The sequence below is a fragment of the Leptidea sinapis genome, chromosome Z (assembly GCF_905404315.1).
Source record: "Leptidea sinapis chromosome Z, ilLepSina1.1, whole genome shotgun sequence".
NCBI classification, from domain to species: Eukaryota; Metazoa; Arthropoda; class Insecta; order Lepidoptera; family Pieridae; genus Leptidea; species Leptidea sinapis.
In genome coordinates, this window is record NC_066312.1 from 29,760,219 (window position 1) to 29,783,350 (window position 23,132).

Genomic DNA, 23,132 nt, shown 5'->3' on the forward strand with positions numbered 1-23,132 from the left:
TTAACTATCTTGTGATGTTTTTTGTATGTTTTATTTTTATAGTAATATAATCAATCATTTGCTTCAATTTGATATACAAGTTCTATGTCCTTTATATTTGTCTTTTTAATATATTATATGATTTCATAATTTAATAGAGTAATCATTGTCAATTAGTATAAGTTGCCTTGAGTGGTTTTAATTTGAAAAAATAAATAATATAAATGCCAAGCTGGCCTCTGTTTTTTTTAGTTAGAACTACAATTTTCGTTTGGTAGCATTTGATACGATTAGGTAAAAATGTAAATAAGAACATTATTGGTAAGAAATAGCTCTCTACATATATACACAGCTATGTATAATTTAAAATAAAATAGGCTTTATAAAATAAGACTTTTTCCTGTTTCAGGAATATCTGAAACAACCGTAAGCACCATAACTAAAGAAGGCGAAGTTGCTGCATCCACTTCTCAAAAAATTTCTACGCCCAGAAAAAACGCATTCAAGAAAAAAAAATTTGGATGATTTAGATCTGTTTGCAGTTCGAAATAAAATATTTGAAATGTAAACCGTCAGAAAGGAGGTACCTACTTTGGGGAAATTCTTAGCAGAGTTTAAAATTGATATAAATTTTGGTGGAGGTCGCACTATATTATGAAAAATTATACCTACGAAAAAATGATGTGCGAAACTCTATTTCACTATTTCTTGTGAGAGTGTGAAATATCGTGAAAAACGTTTGATAGCTATGAATGACAGGTAGCCTAAAACGCAAATAGATTACTTTATTTCCGATTAAGATAATTATCCGGATGAATATATTGTGTAACTAATACAATAACAAATGATAGCTTACAATTAATACACTAAACGTGCTTTTTTAGGATAAAAAGTAGCAACTCATAAATGGGTTGGTAATTCTTTGGTACTAGTTAAATACTTTTGATAAGCTTACACATATTTTCATATTGTAATTATTATCATTTCGTACTAAACAGTTTATTAAATTGGAATAACGAACTTCGCTCCTGACGGAAATCACTTAATTGTTTTTTATTTTAAAATAATATTATTAGATAGGCATATTCTTAAAGATATTATATAAAGGTATAGTCTTGCATTAAATAACAAAGCGAACGGAAATTAATATGATAAGATAGAGGTATAAATAATATAAGATAGGTATATTTTTTATCATCGGAATCCGAATAATAAAACTATTAAAATAACTTGTCGTATTATTTCTACAGTCGTTCATGCGTACGATGATCCCTATCTGTACGAATTATCTCTTGGTACGAGCTGGTTCTCTGTACGCCACATTTGTTAGGAAGTTAGGAAAAATAGACTATAATAATAAATATATCACACTGATGTAATTATTATTGAAAATTAACCTTTACATAACAAAAATTAAAATTTGGTAAGCAAATTTCTGTAATGACTCCAAATATAAATTTAAATGCGATCAACCGTCCCGATTACAAAAGATCTTATTACAAACTTTACGTTCAAATCATTGTATTGTAAGAAAAAAAATATCATTAATACCGTTTTTAACTTGTCGTTTGAGGGAGTCATAGAAGCTAAATATGGCAATATGACGCTCAGGTTAGCTAACCTAACGGCTAGAGGTAAAATAACTGTGAACGCAATGTATATAATATTATACTTAACAACACGTACACACGGAGTACAGAATGAAATATTTACCACAGAATATAAAGAATATAGTGATGAGATATGGATGTATTTTACGTAATAATTATTTTATTAAATTTATTTTATTTAGGTACGGACATTTTATTTTCTTACACTTTGTTTTATAAAATTATTGTTTATATAAGAATAGAGCTTATATGTTACATTATATTTATTGTATATACATATTTTTTAAAACAGTACATGTAAAAATTCAAAATAAACTTTTTTAGTAATACCTATATGTACTAATACTATATAACCTATGTATTACACTATAATACGTAGGTCACACTAAAAGTTTTGCGTGACTTAAAAAAAACAACATGTTATAACCAAAATATTATGTTTAATGCTTTTCAAAATACTCTCCTTTACATTTAAACATTTTTTCATGAGATCGAACCATTTTTTAAAACAGGAGGTCCACAGGTCTGAAGGCATGTTTTCTACGTGCTGATTGAACGCTATCATTGCCTCTTCGGAATTGGTAAAAGTGAAATCTCTTATCAAATCTTTGATTTTGAGGAAAATACAGAAATCACTAGGTCGGGGCTATGTGCAGGATGGGTGACAAGTTGCACTTTTTCAGAAGCTAATAATAATAAAAACTTAGTTTTGTTGGCCGTGTGTGAAGAAGAAGCGTTGTCATGATGTAGGAAAACGTGGCTTTTTAGTAGTCTTTCGCAAACGTTTTTTAACTCCCTGGGTAAACAAATGGCAGGATACCACTCGGCATTAACACTCTTTTGATCTTCAAGTGGAATTGTGCGTGGTGGTATCTTCAGGTGGGACCCGTAACTGAGAAAAAATATGTGAAAATTTTTTACTAACGTGTCTCATTTTTGTAGGCCTATTCTCATTTTCCATTCACAAGATTGCTGTTTTTTTTTCGGGTTCAAAACAATAAATCCACGTTTCGTCTTCTGTGACAAAGTCATATACAGCGTTAGAGTAACCGTGGTCGTGCTTCATTAGAATCTGTGAGCACTATTCACCTTGAGCCCGCTTCTGCTCCGCTGTCAGTCGATGAGGGATCCAACGACAATAAAGTTTCCGAACTTTCAATTCTTGTTGAAAGTTTTCTGAATTTGGCTCGACCAATCCCCAATAGTCCTCGAATTGTCTTACAGGTAATCCACGGGTTTTCTTCAATTAGCCGCGTAGCTACATTATTTTCGTGTACGGCAGTTGAAGGCCGCCCTTCACGAAATTCATGTAAAGAAACCCGACCTCTCTGAAATTCAGCAAACCAGCGCCTCACGGTGCTCAAGCAAGGTGCTTCTCTCACAAAAGTAATTTGAAGACGAGTGGCACAGTCTTGCGGAGAGAGAGAGAACTTTTAAAATCATAAAAAATCATCGGTCTAAAATCTTTTGAACTTAATTCCATTTTCGTTGCGTACGTAGAACTTTGATGTGTGATAAAAACAATTGACAAATGATTTCCCGTTAATCGTTTTTTTATTACTAAGAAGGTTGCAACCTTTCAGAAAATATAACATTCGAAATTCAAATAGTTCCAATTAGCTAGAAGTGCAAAACTTTTAGTGTGCCCCATTTAATGAACAAAGTCAACAGTTATTGTAGTCAACCCAAATGTTTATAAGAATACCACAATTACTTTCGTTTTAAACTCTTATTACCTATGTCAAACATTCGTGTATCTTCACAGCTATATGTTTTTTGTAATAAATTTTTCAGCTTTGTGTATTAAATTTGTAAATTATTATTCGCTTGAAATTCGAGTCCGCTACCAATGTTAGAACAAAAAGGAAAATAATCAAAATCGAGTTAAATCAACATGTACGTTTCATAATATAATAGCACAAGGGTAACACATTAAAAGTTTTTAATGAAAATATATAAACTTTACAAAAAAAAACATAGCACATACTTAGGAGGAAACAGAGATGAGATAAAATTCTATAAGTTTTATTACACAAAAAAAATCTTTTTTTTAGAAGCTATAAACTTAAGATATTATAGAATTGAGTCAGCGAGTACAAAGTCGATTTTCCTGACCCGAGTATCAGAAGCGTGTAGGCGAGTAGTGATAAAAAGAATATTTCAACTAAAAATATCGTGCAAATCTATTACAAATAGTCGAATCCATAGTTTCAAAGAAAATAATATGATCACCAAGCTGAACCCTTCCTTGCTACATAATCAAAATCCTGATGATAGTTATCAATCCGCAGTTATCGTTATAAAGACTGAATTTATTAACATATTTAAAACTAAATCTTTTCTCCTCCTTTTTTGCAGTCGTCTAACATAATATTAGAGTATGTTATGATATAGAAAGGACAAACAACCCTTTCACGTCACGTGAATTTTGATGAGAGAGATCCAGGAACAAGAGCTACGTTAATTTATCGTAACAGCATTTTTCTTCATTTCTTATATTAACACTTTTTTATTTATGATTATTTTTTCGATATTATTGTGGCAAGCAGTACCATTCTAGAATAAAAAAACTGCCACATAATTATTTGGATTTGAATTGAAGTCGATTGCCGCATGTTGTCTCTTTATATTGTAATAGAAGTATCGTATAATAGGAGTATTGGATGAAAGAGTGACTACTTAGAAAATGTTCAATTAAATGCGCGCTCTCCAGGCTTTTTAATATTGGTTCGAGCTGTGATGTAGTGCTCGGCTGTATGGGTTCATTTCTTTGCCTTTTTCATCTTGAAGGATGATGTTTTAATGTATAGTCAAAAGACTATAGCTTGTCCATAACAAGCCCATAATGAGCGAATAAAAAAAAATCAGCCTTTCGCCATTTTGTCTCTAAAGCGTCGTTCGTAGTATTTTAGTTAGTTAAATTTATCACCAAAGACACTCATTTCATTATGGGGGAAGATAAAGGTAAATTTGCCTTTCAATTTTTAGTCTGCCAAACTTATTTAAAATGTATATTTTTGAATTTATGTTAACAAAAATTTCAGATCGTCGACGAAGATCCCGTTCAAGAGAAAGACGTCGATCTCGTTCGCGGTCAAGAGAACGACGTGAGAAAAGAAGAAGTAAATCAAGGTCTCCGTCTAAGAGATCACGAAGACGTAAGCCTTCCTTGTACTGGGATGTTCCGCCACCTGGATTTGAGCATATCACGCCATTGCAGTACAAGGCCATGCAAGCTGCGGGTCAGATACCGGCAAATATAGTTGCTGACACACCGCAAGCTGCAGTTCCAGTAGTCGGTTCAACTATTACTAGACAGGCCCGCCGGTTATACGTTGGAAATATTCCATTTGGTGTAACCGAGGAAGAAACTATGGAGTTCTTCAATCAGCAAATGCATCTATCCGGACTCGCCCAAGCTGCAGGAAATCCGGTTCTTGCGTGTCAAATTAACTTGGACAAAAACTTTGCATTCCTTGAATTTAGGTCAATAGATGAAACAACCCAAGCTATGGCATTTGATGGGATTAATTTTAAGGGTCAGAGTTTAAAAATACGTCGACCTCATGACTATCAACCAATGCCAGGCACAGAAAATCCATCTATCAATGTTCCTGGTAAGTTACATTTAATGCAATTATATTTGCATGGTATTTTGTCTATATTGCTTAGTTGAATATGTATGTAATGCTACTAACTGGACCTATTGCCTTGTAAATCCTTCAAAAAATATCCTCACTTGACAAAAGCATGTTAGATGACACAAAATAATAATTGAAATATAATCATAGGATTTGATAGATTTGTTTGAACAGATAAGAAATGTTGAGTATGGAGGATAAAAATATTAATTATTTCTTTGTAAAATTGATTTTCGCACTAGCTTATTATGCCTCTTTGTGTTTGGGTCTTGGTGCTTATAAAATATGTGACCGGAATTGAAAAACTCAAAATCGGGGTATGTTTTTTACAGCTGGGGTTATAAGTACAGTTGTTCCGGATTCACCTCATAAAATCTTTATTGGTGGTCTTCCTAATTATCTTAATGAGGATCAGGTAAGTTGTGAAATCTTTATAAAGTTAATGTTTAAAAATTATTAACTTTGAAATCTTTAATATAACAAACTGCAATCTTACCTAATAAATTACTCAATATTTATAATTGCAGCACTATCAGTTACAAAATATAATCTAAATGTTTGTTTATATTTGAAAAAATTGCATTTATTTGCCATATTGTAACAATTAAGTTAAAACTGGATTGAAATATCAGCATTGATCAAATATTATATTTTGCAGGTTAGACCGCACTGCACAACTTATTTTCAAGGATTTTTAATAGCTCTTAAAATCGTTCTCTTTAGCTGTAGGTGAATGATATTTAAATAACTAATGGAATATCTTTATAGCTTAGGTTTGCATTATGTGACAATACTAGCCATTCTTAGCAAATTCTTTTAGGCCATAGGTGCCATCACCATTTCAGGGCGAGATTCAACAGTTGACAGGGTTACGGCAGTGCCAGCAGAGAGCCGCGTTATAATTTGATCAGTTTCAGGTATTTTCAGGTACCCAAAGAATGATAAACGTACATCTTTACGCTCAAAACATTTTTACAAATCACTCATATAGTCTGCTTTTTGCCCCTCCCTAGCTTAGATTTGGCACATTTGCGGCCCGCGTGTCACTGTTGTCTCTCATTGTACTTGACCGAGACGCTGGAACGACAAGGCAAGTCTCTTTCGTTCATTTCTCATATCATGTGCCTAGCGAAAGGTCAGAATACAGTAATTCATTAGTTTGCAAGATATATTGTGCAGGGAAGTCAATAATATATAGAATGTACAGTAAACTATATGCATAAATTATACAATTATGTTAATTTTTAAAAGCATTGGAGTGGATTTTTATCTAATTATCACCAAAATTATGCAGGTAAAAGAACTTCTGATGTCATTTGGACAGTTAAGAGCTTTCAACCTCGTAAAGGACTCCTCAACCGGTCTCAGCAAAGGCTATGCTTTCGCTGAATATGTTGATATAACAATGACTGACCAGGTAAAAACTATTCACATGGAATCAAAAAATGTTCAATGGAGAGAATACACCTTCAACTTACATATATTTTTCAGGCTATTGCTGGTCTGAATGGCATGCAACTGGGAGACAAAAAACTGATTGTACAGAGAGCTAGTATTGGCGCAAAGAATACAACATTAGGTATGTCAACTTAAATGGGGGAGAGTAGGGTTATTTAATATGCTATGCAAAATGATAACTAACATGGGTCTTAGGTCCGGATAGTAGTATAATAATATAACTTTATGAATATGTGACAAAATAATTGAATTAATTTATAGAATACTTTTTAGCAATGACTGGAGCAACACCAGTTACTTTGCAAGTCGCTGGTTTAACATTAGCTGGTGCGGGTCCACCGACAGAAGTTTTATGTTTACTCAATATGGTGACCCCAGATGAACTACGTGATGAAGAAGAGTATGAAGATATTCTTGAGGATATAAAGTGAGCTCTTTGTACTTAATGTCTAATTTTAAATGTTATGGAAAGGTAGTATACAAAAAATTTTGAATATTTAAATGTTCTGTTTAAATACCCCTGTGTGTGATATGTAATATTAATACAAATCTGTTATGTTGTATATCACACTGCTAAAAGTGAGAAATAAGACTATTATAATTACTTACTATACAATTATCAGTAATCTTGTATAAATAACACTCACAGTATGATGGGTGGATCTTGACTGTGGTTGAAAATCAGTTTCTTTTCTGTACTCTTCAAAGTTAAATACTTTATTCAAATAGGCTTAAACAAGCGCTTTTGAATTGTCTTTTTATTTCTTTTATATTACTGAATCTATCATATTTTCGGAAAAAGCTCATGAGAACATACAAGAAACTCAATGGCCACTTATATACCTCATTAATTTAGTCACCAGAGTTTGACCATTTTTACCTGACTTTTCTGCAATTTTAGGGAGGAGTGTAACAAGTATGGTTGTGTGCGCAGTATAGAAATACCTAGACCTATAGAAGGTGTTGAGGTTCCCGGATGTGGAAAGGTATTATTATATTTTATCTCTTTATGACCTTTGTATCACAGTTTCTTGAGTTATATAAGCCTACTAATTTGTTATTTTTCAAAGTGATATCCCTCACTTCTTGTAACCAAAATTATAAACGATGTGGTACATGAACCCGCACCCTCTTCTTAATTAAACTTGGTTTGACATCTTAAGTAAATTTTCTAATATCCAAGTATTGGGTTTGAGCAGGTTATCAACTGTAAAGTAAAAGCTGTAGATGGAATGACAACCTGAGAGTTAAACCAGATATACCAAATTTTGCGATCCATGCATACTCAAACGGTTGGCTCGGTTGGAACAATCACTTTGACAAAATCCGAGAGGTCGCGGGTGCGAATCCCGCATCATGCATAAATTTTCGTTACAAACGTTTTAAGTTTTCTTGTATTTTTAGGTATTTGTGGAGTTTAACAGTATCGCTGACTGTCAAAAAGCACAACAGACACTCACGGGAAGGAAATTCAGTAATAGAGTGGTTGTTACTTCATATTTCGATCCAGATAAATATCATCGTAGGGAATTTTAAAAAACCCATTTTTTTTTTTCAAATTATTAACCTTAGACGATTGCACTCAGTCTGTGTGGATAGTCTAGTAAAATGTTTAAAAAAATTAAATAAAATTCACAGTTTAAAATTTATTTATTAAGTTTAGATTGATGAGTTGACGTTAGCTATTAGATTAACTATTTGCTACACTTTTGACTGTGTAACCGTTTTAAGGTTAATATACTTATACTAATTTAAATACAATTTACAGTCACAATAATGACTATTGACATGATTGATTTACGCGAAAGTACATGTACCTTCTAAATATTTGTAATGGAGGAATAAACAACAGATTTATCTTTTTGTAGAGTTTTATTTCAGTAATTTAATTTTTATCCATAATATTACTAGCTTATTTTTACATATCTGCTTCCAATGATTACACAGCAAACAGAAGATACAGATGCTAATATTAGAGCTAGATATAAGATTAATTACTAACAGGCATCATCATTAGACATCTATATTGACTATAGTAAAATAAGGAAACTAATTGCAGATATTTGCAATATAAAAAATAAAAGTTTAATGTGAAGTACATAATTAATTATGGGAGGAATTGGATTAGTCGCTGACATATTCACCGTTTGTCACTATTACCTATGTAATGATTAATATACTTAATTATTTTGTAATTGTTAAAAAATATTAAACTATAACATATTCTTTCTCCTATAAAAAAATTATGAGAGTAAATATGCATTCAGTTTTATATTGGAAGACAAGTGTAATAAGGAATGTATAAAATTTAAATAGTTATATAGGTTGTATATATAGAAAGAGCTCCTTAAAAATACCCATAAAACACCATAATATGATAGAGTGAAGCAATACCTGTAATGTAAAACAATGTAGGCATGAATAACAGTACCTACAACTGGAGATGTTTTGTATTCTGCTCTGAAAATACCAAGGGAGAACAATACCTCAGCAGTGTTATCTTTAATGTTATTCCAGATTAGGCTATAATTGAGTTTTATTATAAATCTCAATGTAATGAAATATTCACGTTGTAAAACTCGGGCTATATCGACGACACTGTTTCCAGTTTATTGAGCTAGTGACGAGACTAGCAAGAAAAGCCTGGTATAAAATATGGTAAGTGCAGTCAGGATCACTCCTTTGAGACAGAAGTTGTGTTTTTTTTTATTATATAAGAGGGGCAAATGGGCAAGAGGCTTACGTGATGGGGAGTGGTGAGGCAACCGCCTATGAACATCCGCAACACCAGGTGTCAAAAGATGCGTATTAAATGGCGGCCTTTAAGGAGGGAGGTGGCATTTAGCATTTTGACGTAATGCCCGGTGGTGGAATTCAGGCGAAATTTAAATTGTTAGCTCCGCTGGCATCGAGTGATTCTCTTATACACCAGAGCTCTACTAATAATAACTTAACTAAGTAGTAATAAACTATACCTTCATACGATTTATTAGCTTATTACAAAAATTTCAAGCATCTTATTAATAATTGATTAGGTAATATTGTTAAACATTTTCATTTTGCATTGCTGGTTGATAAGTGTTCAGTGATCCAGTCTCTGAAGAAAGCACGATTTTCCTCATCACCACGTATAAAACTCCACCTGCTAGAAGCATTCCAATTCCTGTCATGAAGCTGATCGCCCAAGCCGGCACCGCATTACCACCTGTTTAAAAGATGATAAAAGGCGTATTAGTAAGTACATAGGTACCTGCAATTTATAACAAAGTAGGTACTTTCGGACTGAGCACTACCATAACGCTGCGGAAAACTGAAATAGTTTATGTATCAATATCAAATAAAATTCGGTGTTAAAAATCAGTATGCATGTACGTCCCTACATAGAAAATAAATATTATGTAGGTACTTAGTTAAGATCCTAAAGTTATATTGCTTAACATACATTTGTATTACCTATCTATATTTTTCAACTATGTCGAATTTAATATTATGAAGGCATGGTACGTTTTTGTTTAATCGCTTACGTAGGAAGCACCAAGAAGGCTCCTTTTAGGCTTTAATTCTCTTTCGTAACGTTACGTAACGAAAGCTATAGTATTATTCCATTGTAGGTGCCCTGCGCAGAAACAGACAAGAGCTATACATTATTATCGTCTATATAATCTACTACAGGTTCTATAGTAAGCCTTCTTTGTCAAAGAAGCTGTTTGAGAAGAATTCGTTGTTGAACCTATGTTTTATAGAACTAAAGCAATAATATTATGGACATAGCTTTTGTAACTATGTACATATTTTAAAATTAGTAGCCTAACCGCTTTAAAGAGATGAAAAGACAATTAGGAACTGAAATGACGTAAAGCATGTTTAAAAAATTATAAATATTTAATAGGTATTATACTTACGATAGTATGTCCGTGTCATTACACGACGACCGCGAAGAATTTTTCTTCGGGCTTCCGTCTCCTGGGTAAGAGTACTGAGAATCACTGAAAATAATAATAATAATATTGACACACTCTTACACAAGTTATCTTCACCCAAAGTAGGCAAAGCTATGGGGTGTCATATAAATTATTGCACTTACCGGGATTCGAACCCGGGTCCTCTAGCTCAGTAGGGAGAGTATAAATCACATTACAAAATTATTGACCAAAGTAAAGAGCAATAAATTTTTTTTTTCTCTCCATCTGCAAATTTGCCTACTGGGATAGTTACATGTAGAATAAAAGGCATTTGTTTTCTTAATATCCATTCCTTAAGTACTATTTTTTTGCCAGTTGAAACACTACCTCTGCTTCGGAAACAAATGGGTCTCTGAGTGAGAAGAAACGGTGCAAGAAACTCTACCAGCATTCTTCTTTTTGCGCTCTTTTGAATTTTATTACAAAGTTATTGCTATAAAATAATGATTGATGATTATCTAGTCCCAGGCTGTTCGATCGCTTAGATATTCAGCTGTGGCGTAGTTGGATTTACGACAGAGACTTTTTTTTAATAAAACATTTTCAAATCAAAATCACTTTATTCATATAGGTCACCACTACTTCGTAAAGGTTTGAGCTAATGAGAAGAAGTAGCAAGAAACTCATTGCCACTCTTTTATATTAAGATTTAGATTTCCATCGATTTACAAATCACTTCAATTACAATATAATATGTAAAATGATGCAACAAACATACTCAAATTCAAATAGTTAATGCCTTCACGAGTAAGTCAAAAAAGTAAATGTAAATTAATACAAAAGTTATTGAGTACAGTAGCTGCATCATCCACACACACCATAAATATAACGGTATTCTGTGACAATTTTACATTATAAATAATATGTATAATATTTTTTAAGAATCTGTAACCGAGTTCCCAGCAACTGGATCATTCTGCCACCACAGCAGCGACCGTTCACGAACATGACGCATGAGCCAGCCATCGCCTCCCTCGACCATATTTTAGGGAAGGAGACGACCCGTCCCATGTCACCGCCGCAGTGACATTTAAGCGAGCAAGATGAAAATTTAATTTAAATTTATTTATAGATAACGCCTCAACAGTGACTTGGAATTTATTATAAAAGTGCACACATTTATCCATAAAGTTATTATGTATTTTATGAAGCTTACTACAATTAGTTACAAGCAATCTCTTATTGTAATCTTGACTGAAATGTATAGATACCTCCAACAGACAATCCATCTATAATATAATAGTTCTATAACACTGACAAAAGGTACGTAGGTACTTAAGTTTCCTACTACGAGGTACGTACGAGGTTTTAAGCAAAAGTATTCTACTTACTATTTTACAACTTGAATGTTATCAAATAGGTTGCGATGTACATTAGTACCTACAATGTAGTAGTATGATAATAAATGAATCATAATTTCGACACTAATTTTAACGATATGTAGATCCAATAATAAGTAGTTTCTCCTTTTAACCTAATAATACCATTCAATCTCACTCACCCAAAATTATTGCAAAATAGAACAGCAACGGTTTTTTGAGACTCATTTTGTAAATATTTCACTTTTCTCTAAAATAAACCAAACAATTCTTACGAATAATACGCACAGAGCTCTGACGAGGTGTGTTTTAACACGAGTATCTTATCTTTGGGAACTGATAAGATAGCGATTACTAATAAAATTGTATGTACGCCCTTTATGGAAATAGGTCCTACTTAATGAGTCACATATAATGCTCTCGTTTCCCTGATTTGTCCAAAAAATCAATTTACAACAAATCTTGTGACGTGTGGTGAAAGGTGGATTCTATGCGGTAATCGCAATGGTGAATAATAAATTCACGAAATATATATTAAAAGATCTCCCTACATAAATGTATATACATATTTACCATGATTAATTCAAACAAAACAAATCCTCCAACTATATTTACAATACTATGACTACAAAATTAAAACTATCATTACGTGGAAGCGTACCAAGAATACTGGCAGCATTACCACGTTGGATAGCTAGGCTGCTCTGTTGACCGAAATCGGCCAGCGCTTGGGTTTCTAGTAGCCTTATTGACGCGTGAAGATAGTAATTTGTACATTCTCCACGCCTCTGGGCCTCTCTGGTCTCAACACTCAACGGCACAAAAATGTATGACTCACTGAGACAGATATATTTGCGACGCTTGCTGTCTTCGGCAGTCGAAGCAGCAGCCACAGCACCAACTGACGTAACTTGGACGTGAGAAACTTTATAAGATCTTGTATATTATAATGTAGGTATCTATACTAGTCAAAACAAAATAAGGGCCACTCGATTTTTTTGACGTCGACGATGATATATTTAGACACTTTTTTTGAGTATTCTACAAGCATAATTGTTTAAAGTGGTAGTTTTTGATAATTTATTGGAACCACTTGATTCTACCCGATTTTAAGACGGATTTCAACTCAGTCAAATTGACGATTCTGTCAAGAACACTGTTGGTAAGTTTTGTTTAACTAGTGACTGAATTATCATTTTAAAAAAGTTATGTCGAGAATTCGACTTCATATGGACTTGGGAAAAGTAACTACGGCCGTAAAATTGCTTCAAGAAGGCCATTCACAGCGTTCTGTGGCGTTGCAGATGGGTTTTTCCCCGGCGAGCGATCCAGAATGCTTGGAATCGTTTTCAAGACACTGAGAGACTAACCAGGAGACGGGGATCTGGCAGAGCTCGAGCAACTACCGCACAGGAGGATCGCTATGTGCGCTTGACTGCGCGCAGAGAACGTTGCATCACAGCCCGCTCTTTACAAAACCGTTTGTGGCAGGCGACCGGAACACGTGTTAATGATCAAACCATTAGAAGTCGTTTACACGAGGACCAGCAGTTCTCCAAGAGTCGTGTAGTGCGGATACCATTAACAAGTGCTCATCGTACAAACCGATTATCGTTCGGAAGGCAGCATCTGGCATGGGATATGAATGTTTGGAGGTCAGTATTGTTTACGGATGAGTTCAAAGTTAAATTTATTTTGTGATGACCTTCGCATTAGGGTCTGGAGGCGTGAAGGTGAGCGATTTTCGGATGCTTGGATCCATGAAAGTGACAGATCTGCGTTGCCCAATATTATGGTATGGGCAGGAACCTCTATGTCAGGCAGAACCGAGCTGGTTATTCAAAACAAAGACACAATAACAGCTCAACGTTACATCGAGGAGGTCAAAAGACCCCAACTCATATGCAGATCACAGAATCAGCGCAAGATTCCATCTGATGCACGATAATGCTCGCGCTCATACAACTAGGGCCACCAGAGAAGCCCTAGAGGAGGCTGGTATACAGGTGTTGCCCTGGCCTGCAAACAGTCCGGATCTCAATCCCATTAAGCACATGTGGGATTTACTGAAACGCAGTGTTCGAAGCACAAACCAACCCGTGCACAATGAAAGACAGCTAATAAACGTTCTAAAATCAAGCTGGGAACAAATTCCTCAAGAAACAGTGGTACACCTGGTCGAGAATATACCTTCTAGGCTTCATTGCATTAGAAAACCAGGAAGGAATTCTAGATATTGAGGGAAGTCACAAATCAACCCACATTTTATGTTTTTTTCTTCAATAGGTAATTTTTTACTCACTATTTATTTTTGCAAAAACGTAAATTTTTAGAAAAAGTCCTGAAAATTACTTTTTTTAATTGTTTGCACCATTATTTTATGCTGTCTACAATAAAATCAATTAATTTATCCAATCGAATCATTAATCAACCTTTAAACCTCAAGAATTCATGAGAATACTGTAAAAACGTGGTGGCCTTTATTTTGTTTTGACTAGTATTTGTATATTTTATTATCATGTATTTCACTCCAGTGACATTCATATCTTGTCCCGATTTGGATACAGTATTGTTCATAGGTAATAACAATAGTCAATAAAAACGAGATTGTTCATTAACTCTTCCAGACTCGTTTACTGTCGCACATATGTTATGTTCCACATAACATTTAAACGCCAAGCCTTAAGATGATCATGAAGAGTTTACAGAATCACTTAATATAAGTAGTTGAAATATGGCACTACTTATTTATTTATTCGGAAATCCACCAATAGCACACAAATACGTAAGCTACATATGAAAAATATATATCTAACTTAGATTTGACAATTAGACTCAAGTTTGCGCGTTTACCACTAAAAAACCCCATTTGTCGTATCACAGCTCTTCGACCACACTTCCCTTAAAGCCTCGCCTAGTATCGGAATACTGTCTTGAAATCTCGATTGCCAATTTCGTGGTCATCTGTAGGCAAAGCCAAATTGGCTTCAAAGAAACTGTGGCGGTCCTTCAAAGTGCGGTTTTCAAGGAGCTTTCTTCCACGTACTACAAAGCTGTGGAATGAGCTTCCTTGTGCGGTGTTTCCGGGACGATACGACATGGGTACCTTCAAAAAAAGCGCGTACACCTTCCTTAAAGGCAGGCAACGCTCCTGTGATTCCTCTGGTGTTGCGGGAGATTGTGGGCGGCGGTGATCACTTAACAACAGGTGACCCGTACGCTCGTTTGTCCTCCTATTCCATAAAAAAAGATTGTTAGACATTATTAATTACCTTCGTAACCGTACTTCTTCCATAATTACAGTAGTTAATAATGTTAATTAAATTACAGTGTACAAAATATGTTAAATTTAAAATTTAAGTCCAATATCAAAAAACTTCTTCTAATGAATTTTAGTACATTTATTTATAAATGTTTTATGCCCATCTGCACAAATGTCCAAGTCTGGCATTTTATTTGGACCGTACTAGAATATTCTCTTCACATTCACTGACACTTGATAACTTTTTACAGCGAAATCGTTAAGATCTATTGTTTATTGGCAACACAAAAAGCGAGCATGTGAAATGCTCGCTTTTCTTGTCAAAAAATATCAGAGCGGGTTTCTGAGGAAACAATTTGTAGGCACCCAAAATAATACTAACGGTGATTCCGCCTCTCCGCTCCCCTGTCCCGCAAGATCGCATTGCGCGAGCGGAGCGCCCCTCGCCCGCGTCGAATGAAAGAAAAAATATTAACATAATAATTCAAAAAACTTATTATCACTCGACGAGTCAATCTATAATAATAGCTGTCGTGCAAGTTTGATACCCGCTGTGAATACTATAATATATTTTTGATGTGTCGATGTATTTATTTTTACTTCACTATAACATGATGTGTTTGATTTGAATGAACCCGGGTGTTTCTTTAAAGTGAATTTAATATTTGATGATTATAATATTCTCACTTAGATCATTTATATGTAACGGTATACGGCAACGCATAGCAACAGGCTAGGTTTATTACTTTAGTGTGCATGACAAGCTACGTCTTACACTCGCGATACGTCAATCAGTTTGTTTAAGTGTGCGTGGGTAGCTAAAAATAGAGTCTCACTGTTCGCCGCTATATTTTTCGACGTGTTTACAGCTGTCACAGGTAATATGGACGTATGTATAAATTATCTAACTCTAAGGATTCTAAAATGCAACCAATTCCGACAATAATGAAAATAAAAAGCAGATTTGTAACTAAAAATTTTTATTTTCTACAATTAAATTGATAGTACCTAAAACTACATTAAATATTATAATGTATATCACTCCTTAAATATATTTTTCACATCTACCCCCAAAACCTGTGCGGTAGCTGATTCTGGATTTTCAATTTTTGACTTTATAGACAGAGCCTGCTCGCTAACAACTTCTGTAAGAGACTTGTCTATAAGCTCTGCGTCTGGTATACCTTCAGCCTCTAACTTTTCATACTTCTGTATTAACCTTTTTATTTGTGTTTCTCCAGAGGGGTTGAGCATATTTATCCCTATGCCATGTCCTTGTGAGTGGAATTTCCTAAAAACATAAAAAAAAATAACAGGCAACCTAAGCAGGATGCCGCAGGGAGGCATTTTTGGTACATTCCTACTATGATATGAAAAAAGATGTACAAAGTTATTGCTACCTATGCATGCATTCTCTTTCGCCAGAAGCTTTTTCGGAACCGGCTTTAAAGCTGTGAACTTAAGACTTGCTCAGACTTTACTTACGTAAAAATTTGCTCAGTGTAAGCTTAGCATAATCTTTGATTTCGTTATCATTTGATAGCTGAGCTTAAGCTAAGACAGCCTAACGCAAAAGTCAAGTTCGCATTTTATCACACTCAGCTGAGTTTGACGTAAGGAAAGTCTAAACAAAGTCTAAGTACTCGCTGTAGATCTCAGCCTTAAAGTAATAGGTATAAACTTATTGTAATACAGCCGTAAAAATAATATAAAATTGTATTTAAATGTATTTTAAAATCGCATATTATGTATATCTGCCGTGTGAAGACACTATAAATCTTATTGTCAAGCTATAAGAATTTGTATATATTAAGTCACCGGCCAAATCCGATTTAAGCACAAACTAGTTTTTCCTAGGGCAAATCAACTCAACCTTTAGACGAAAGGATAAACCGGTACAGACTAGGTTAAACTAGTTTCTCGTGTAGGCCTTTGGACAAACCCGTTTAGCCTAGGCTGAACTAGTTGAGGATAACATGAATAATTACAAACTGGTTTGGCCAGTACAAAGTAGTTCTGACTCGTAAATATCTGATTTAGATACAGGTTGAACTGATTTGGCCTGGGAAAAACTATTTTGTCCTAAAATCCCTATTTGTCGCATAAATCACCATTTTTCAACATTCTATCACAATGTCTTTATTGTATTGTAACTATATATCTTATAATATAAGTTGATACCCATTGCGAACACTATTTGTTGACCCTAATAAATAAAAAAATAAAGATTATTCACAACCGCACTATCCAATCTGATACCTAGCAACACATTCGATTGTGAGGAATATAGATATGCTTGTGCCGTGTAACGCGACACCAGAATTCGGATTCAGGAAACAGGTCCAACAGCTCTGTTATAAGTTAAGTCAAACATAATTTAAAATTTTAGAATGCAATTGTAGCAGTGAAAAAGTTAAAGTAATGAAGGAATTTATACATTATAATAACATGATTTAAATTTTACCATTACATTCTCAATATATATTTTTTTAATCCGAAGTATTAGCTTCACATATGCTATTAATATTATAAATGTGAAAGTTTGTATGTCTGGATGTATGTTTGAACTTCTTTAACGTAAAAACTACTGATTGGATTTTGATGAAACTTTACAATAATATATCTTACACACCAGAATAACACATAGACTTATTATTTATTAAACTATCGCGCGAATTATACTTTATATGGCAAAAAAACGTTTGCCGGGTCAGCTAGTAATTTATAATTAGAAGACCTTGTTCACATGACATTATGAAAAAATCCCGATGGGCTTACTTTACAATCTATAGACAGTCGAAAGAATCGTTACATGCTCTATCCCCCAAACCAAAACGTCCACAAAACAGACACGATACCATTTTCACAATCGAACTAACGGACAGCGCTAAGTGCAGATGATGTCTGGTTGCGGACTTGCAATCCAACAGACAAAACCTAAGTAAATACAAGGTCGTTCGCTTCGAGAAGTCTGCGAACATCCCACGAATAAGCCACGAATGTTCTGAAATTCTGGAAAGAGTTGGCCTGATGGGAGGGATAACACTGCACGCAAAATAACCCTAAAATTACTAAAGGGTTTAAATTGCAGATAAAATACGCCCACACACCATACAAGGCCTTGTTCTGCGAGAAGAACCTTCGGGTATAAAAAGATAGTAAAGTAGGAGACAATCTTTCATGAAAAGGAAAATGGACACCTACACCGCAGAAAAAAATTATACCTACGCTCTTACTACGTCTTCTTTGTATAATATCTGTCGAACATGTTTGATGTCTGGCTTTGGCCGGGCGTATTTCGGCTCAACAAACGGCGGAAAGGCTCTATACACATCAAACCAAAGAGGTCGGTCATCCGGCTTTATTCCACCGCTCTTCAAAAGTCCCTCCACTCTGTGAAACCGAAATTAATTATTATAAACAAGACCTGTCACAGGTAGGATTTATTAATAAAGCTATTTAAAGGGGAAATATGGCCTTTAAAAAAAACTTTATCCACATTAAGACACCACCTCTCAAATATTATATAGACTTGATTGTATTATTTGCAATATTGTAAGTAATATTTGCTCTTGTAAGAGCCGAAATAAGTTTAAAACAAAAATATTCTCAATGAAAAATATGTCAAAGTTAGGTAGATACCAGTGGGAGGCTCCTTTGCTAAGGATGCCGGCTTGATTATGGGTACAACCACAACGGCGCCTATTTCTGCCTTGAAGCAGTAATGTGTAAGTATTATTATGTTTCGGCCTGAAGGGCACCGTAGCTAGTGATATTACTGGGCAAATGATACTTAGCATCTAATGTCTCAAGGTGGCGAGTAGCGAATGTAGTGCTGCTCAGAATTTTTGGCGATAATCCTGAGCTGCCGCTGCATTGTTATGGGCAGGTATCAATTACCCATTACGCAATTAGTATGTCACTTTGTGTTAGTGTGCAGGCATTGCTTAAAATAGAGGTCAAATGTTTGTCCTTAATTATTTCAGATGTCTTCACAGCTGTCACAGTCGATGTAGAGTGTAGACATATAAAATATTAAATATTACCAGTGGGAAGCTCCTTTGCACTGGATGCCGGCTAGATTATGGGTACCACAACGGCGCCTATTTCATCCGTGAAGCAGTAATGTGTAAGAATTACTGTGTTTCTGTGAAGGGCACCATAGCTAGTGAAATTACTGGGAAAATGAGATGTGACATCTTGTATCTCAAGGTGACCAGCGTAGTTGTGGTGTCGCTTAGATTTTTGGGATTTTCTACTGAAATTTCATCAAGATTATTATCTTGAGTGGTGCTGCATCGTAATGGGCAGGGTGTAAGGTGTATGTAAATATTTTAATTTAAATTTCTTGATAAACAATTGAAAAAAGTACATAAGACCCTGCACTAACATGGTGCAAATGTTCTATCATTATACATGGATACTATTCATTGAGCCCCAAATATTTTAAAACACTGCATGAATGTGAAGGAATTATTGTGGATATTCTTTGGATCTGAGGCGTTTCTTTTTGTGTTGTGATTGTTGATTTTGGTGTCATTTCAAAACAATATGTACTATTTTGATTTAAATATTGAATAAGGCTCATACTGAGTACTTATCCATCAATTACATAAGTATATATATATATTTGCATCTGCACAGAACATAGTGAATGGGGTTGATTTAACTGTCATTTATAAGAGAAACTATTTATTTAAGACATTTTACAAACATATATTATTAAATATAAGCAAATAAAAATGAGGAATTAGTGTATTAAAGAAATATTTAAATCATATTATCATTTTGCATTGCTTGGAATAATGATCTGCGCATTGACTCCCATCCATTCCTCCTTGTCTCAGTAATCAGTTTTTGTTTTAAATTTTCAATATCTTCATGTATTTCGTCCCCTAATTTGGATATTTCCATTTTATGTACTCCATCTAAATCTTCATATCTAAAAATAATAATCATATCAAATTAATTCTGTAGAATTTTTAAAGTGAGTAATTTATTCGATTTATAAAGGAACATAATATTTAAAAATAATTACTGTTTTTTGAAAGCAGCATGTATCTCTTTAAATGCTTTAAGTTTTTGTTTATGAGCAGCAGTTGCTTGTTGCATACATTTCATAAAGGAATTGGTGATATGCTCAAACTTTTGTTCATTCTCTTTCATTGCATTATAATCAGCTTCATGTTGAGCTATTACTTCAGATAGGTTTTTGTGCAAGTTTTCACATAGTTCATTTCTAAAACATTTTAAAGAAAGTATAAAATTAAACATTTGTATTTTAGATTCATATTTTTTTGTACATAAATGAATGAAAGACATACCTTGACTCCATTTGGCGATTCATGGTATTTAATAACTTTTGCCTTGCTTCACCATTTGTTTCAGTTTCTTGGAGTGATCTCTTTTTTGAATAAATTTTTTCCGCTGAATTTTCAGCACATACGGTTTTATTACGTTTTATGGGTTTTTTAGCCGTTGGGGATTCTTTCATAAAATGTGATTCGTTTAAGAAGTCGCTTATATCATCAGCGACGAATTTGGACTTGACACTCTTTTTGGTAGTCATTTTCAATTATTAAAAAGAAGTTTATTACAAATTATTGAACTGTTAATAAATTTAACAATTTTCCCGATGCTTAGCAGCAAGCAGAGACGAAAACGCTAGCTGGTTTTGGTGCCTCAGAAATTATTTCCCGCCTTTAAGTAAGATTTCGAAATTCAAAAATCTTGGACCACAAACAACAACAAAATATTTTTTTACATTCATATTTACGTACGTACCTCGTATAAATGGTTCCGATTTTCTCGAGTCTACTAGTAGCCATCACTATTACTTCCTTCTTCTTTTATTTTATTTAATCACTAAGTAGAACCCAAAAACACATAGCGTTATTATTAATCTCAAAATTAATCAAAGTATTTCTCGATTACAACTACGAAATGTGAACTAGATTACTTAAAATTTTTGGTTATATTTACACATTTTACACTTTGACAATTCCGCTAATTGAAATATCAGTCAGAAATCAGACGTCAGTTAAGTCGTGGTATAGCCATAGCTTATTAAATTAATGTCATATTAAATAAAATATTGTTCAACAGTAGACAATAGTAGGCTATGGTCGTCAAAGAGGATTTAGCCAGTATTTCTGTACAATAAATTTCTTTACAGATTCGAATTCTAAAATGGAATTGTATTCACATTTTAATTGTGGAATTTAAAAAAGGCAATGCTTATACAACCTTGTACCTTCATTCATACTTATATTTTTTTAACAGAGTCTGATTTAACTGTTATTATTTCCAAAGAGTACGATGATATGGAAGCTTTAATTTTTTTTTCAACAATAAGCAATATTTAAATCCCAGGTTATAAGTATATTAACAAAGAAGCAAGAAGACGAATACAAAATTTAAATATGGACTATAAATAGAATACAGGCTCCTAAAATGTATATATATATACACATATATATGTAAATGTGTATAATATAGATAGTAGGTATAATATATATTTAAGTGTATTACTATAATATGTATACGTATATATATCCTTGATTATATTATTTTTATTTTATTTTTTAAATATTGTATATGTATATATATCACTATTACTATTACTTATAAATATTATTTTTAATCTTAATTTTTTGCACTACTATATTGTTAAAAATCAGCGGAACACGTGGTTTAGAATACATGTATTATAATTCTTATAACCCTTAGTCTACACATGTATTTGTATTTTTCTAATAAAATAAATAAATATTAACGATAATCATTCTTTGCTCATAGTGGTGCGTGTTGTTATGACGTCAGCGGGTGCTTCGGACAGTTTGGAATTTTTATATTTTTTCTATTCGAATACATGTAGATATTGGTTTTGGTATTTGCATACCAAAAGTTTACCGGATCAATATTTCTCGGGTTTCCATAAGATAGTTACGCAAATACCAACAACCATAAAAAAAAGTATTTGTTACAAAATAGGCACTCGATCCGAAATCTAGTATTACTGCATCCTTTTTATTAAAATCAAATCATAACGTTACTAAGCTTTTGTTTAAACACGAACATGATAAACTTTTACACTCTGCAGCTGGTCGACAGACTTTCTACCGTACCTACCAGATTTAGACCTATAGGTGGTAGAAACGGCGTACTGTCCGAAGCTATAGTACTTAGGTACGTTTCCATAGTCCAAATCTATGACAATATGATAGGTGACGCTTCCTGCTGATAGACATATGCAAGATTTTCTATTTAATATAATCGCAACGGCTTTTACTGGACCATTGACCTATGATCACGAATCGCAAAGGCCGTAGTTGCAAAATAAGTAAATGTTACTTATGTTTATTTGTTTTAAATATAATTGCATTCACTTGCAGGCTGTAAGCGAGCTCTCAAAATATACTTTTATTTAAAATATTATAGCTATTACGTGATTTATTTCTCGTAGAGGTTAACTAAACAAAATATTTTGTGACAATAGAGGAAAATTTGTTGCGACTGCAAAGGAAATGAACCAATTTCTTAATTCTAACTCTACTTCTATCATTGATTTTTGCCACCATCGAGGGTGTTGAAGTAACGAATACATATCGGAGCTACATCCTTGAATCAAATGGCGTACAAAGAAGAACGAGATCCGAATTGCCTTGCTCTTACTGAAAGTGAATAAAAAGTTACCCCTCCATTGGCGTCTTGGTCGTGTCTCAAAGTTGTTCCCGTATCCTGATGGACCGTGGCCACATGTAGCTGACATTTCAACTGCAAGAAGTGTTGGTGACACAGTTAAATAATTTCAGTTTAAACTATCTCTTGGCCGATGGTCGAGTAATTTTATCATCATCGGCAGTATAACGATAGTTTGCTCATAAGTCGTTATAATAGAA

The 23,132-nt window shown here is 33.7% G+C and overlaps 4 protein-coding genes across 5 annotated transcripts; 1 reads left to right on the forward strand and 3 right to left on the reverse strand.

Annotated features, from left to right (window-relative positions):
* The first annotated feature begins 4,392 nt into the window (after window positions 1-4,392).
* Window positions 4,393-8,551, forward strand: LOC126979232 (splicing factor U2AF 50 kDa subunit). 2 transcript variants are annotated; one of them, XM_050828506.1, is made up of 8 exons: window positions 4,393-4,553; window positions 4,634-5,206; window positions 5,563-5,645; window positions 6,525-6,647; window positions 6,722-6,809; window positions 6,950-7,115; window positions 7,590-7,674; window positions 8,093-8,551. In XM_050828506.1, exons 1-8 carry the CDS (start codon window positions 4,538-4,540, stop codon window positions 8,222-8,224), a joined length of 1,266 nt encoding a protein of 421 aa, XP_050684463.1. In that variant the 5' UTR covers window positions 4,393-4,537; the 3' UTR covers window positions 8,225-8,551. The 2 variants fall into 2 exon arrangements, with proteins under 2 accessions (XP_050684463.1, XP_050684464.1); XM_050828507.1 differs by having other exon boundaries at window positions 6,962-7,115.
* Window positions 8,552-9,653: 1,102 nt separating this feature from the next.
* On the reverse strand, window positions 9,654-12,298 carry LOC126979263 (uncharacterized). The gene is made up of 3 exons (XM_050828545.1): window positions 12,152-12,298; window positions 10,591-10,674; window positions 9,654-9,893 (listed from the first exon to the last, which is right to left on the reverse strand). Exons 1-3 carry the CDS (start codon window positions 12,195-12,197, stop codon window positions 9,733-9,735), a joined length of 291 nt encoding a protein of 96 aa, XP_050684502.1. The 5' UTR covers window positions 12,198-12,298; the 3' UTR covers window positions 9,654-9,732.
* A 3,896-nt stretch (window positions 12,299-16,194) lies between these two features.
* LOC126979259 (28S ribosomal protein S23, mitochondrial) lies at window positions 16,195-21,244 on the reverse strand. Its single transcript, XM_050828537.1, has 3 exons — window positions 21,016-21,244; window positions 18,460-18,624; window positions 16,195-16,522 (listed from the first exon to the last, which is right to left on the reverse strand). Exons 1-3 carry the CDS (start codon window positions 21,057-21,059, stop codon window positions 16,270-16,272), a joined length of 462 nt encoding a protein of 153 aa, XP_050684494.1. The 5' UTR covers window positions 21,060-21,244; the 3' UTR covers window positions 16,195-16,269.
* On the reverse strand, window positions 19,907-21,009 carry LOC126979255 (uncharacterized). Its single transcript, XM_050828532.1, has 3 exons — window positions 20,556-21,009; window positions 20,270-20,470; window positions 19,907-20,173 (listed from the first exon to the last, which is right to left on the reverse strand). The coding sequence occupies exons 1-3, from the start codon at window positions 20,798-20,800 to the stop codon at window positions 20,002-20,004; spliced, it is 618 nt and encodes a 205-aa protein (XP_050684489.1). The 5' UTR covers window positions 20,801-21,009; the 3' UTR covers window positions 19,907-20,001.
* Window positions 21,245-23,132: the final 1,888 nt, after the last annotated feature.

Coding starts and splice junctions, on each gene's coding strand:
- LOC126979255 (XM_050828532.1), bottom strand. CDS start 20,800: ATGACTACCAAAAAGAGTGTCAAGTCCAAATTCGTCGCTGATGATATA. Junction 20,471..20,555: donor AATCGCCAAATGGAGTCAAG/GTATGTCTTTCA, acceptor AAAATGTTTTAG/AAATGAACTATGTGAAAACT. Junction 20,174..20,269: donor CATGCTGCTTTCAAAAAACA/GTAATTATTTTT, acceptor TATTATTTTTAG/ATATGAAGATTTAGATGGAG.
- LOC126979232 (XM_050828506.1), top strand. Junction 7,116..7,589: donor GATATTCTTGAGGATATAAA/GTGAGCTCTTTG, acceptor CTGCAATTTTAG/GGAGGAGTGTAACAAGTATG. Junction 7,675..8,092: donor AGGTTCCCGGATGTGGAAAG/GTATTATTATAT, acceptor TTGTATTTTTAG/GTATTTGTGGAGTTTAACAG.
- LOC126979263 (XM_050828545.1), bottom strand. CDS start 12,197: ATGAGTCTCAAAAAACCGTTGCTGTTCTATTTTGCAATAATTTTGG. Junction 10,675..12,151: donor CTATTTTGCAATAATTTTGG/GTGAGTGAGATT, acceptor TATTATTTTCAG/TGATTCTCAGTACTCTTACC. Junction 9,894..10,590: donor AATGACACGGACATACTATC/GTAAGTATAATA, acceptor TCTTTTAAACAG/GTGGTAATGCGGTGCCGGCT.
- LOC126979259 (XM_050828537.1), bottom strand. CDS start 21,059: ATGGCTACTAGTAGACTCGAGAAAATCGGAACCATTTATACGAG. Junction 18,625..21,015: donor ATCGGAACCATTTATACGAG/GTACGTACGTAA, acceptor TCGGTTTCACAG/AGTGGAGGGACTTTTGAAGA. Junction 16,523..18,459: donor AAAGAAGACGTAGTAAGAGC/GTAGGTATAATT, acceptor TTATGTTTTTAG/GAAATTCCACTCACAAGGAC.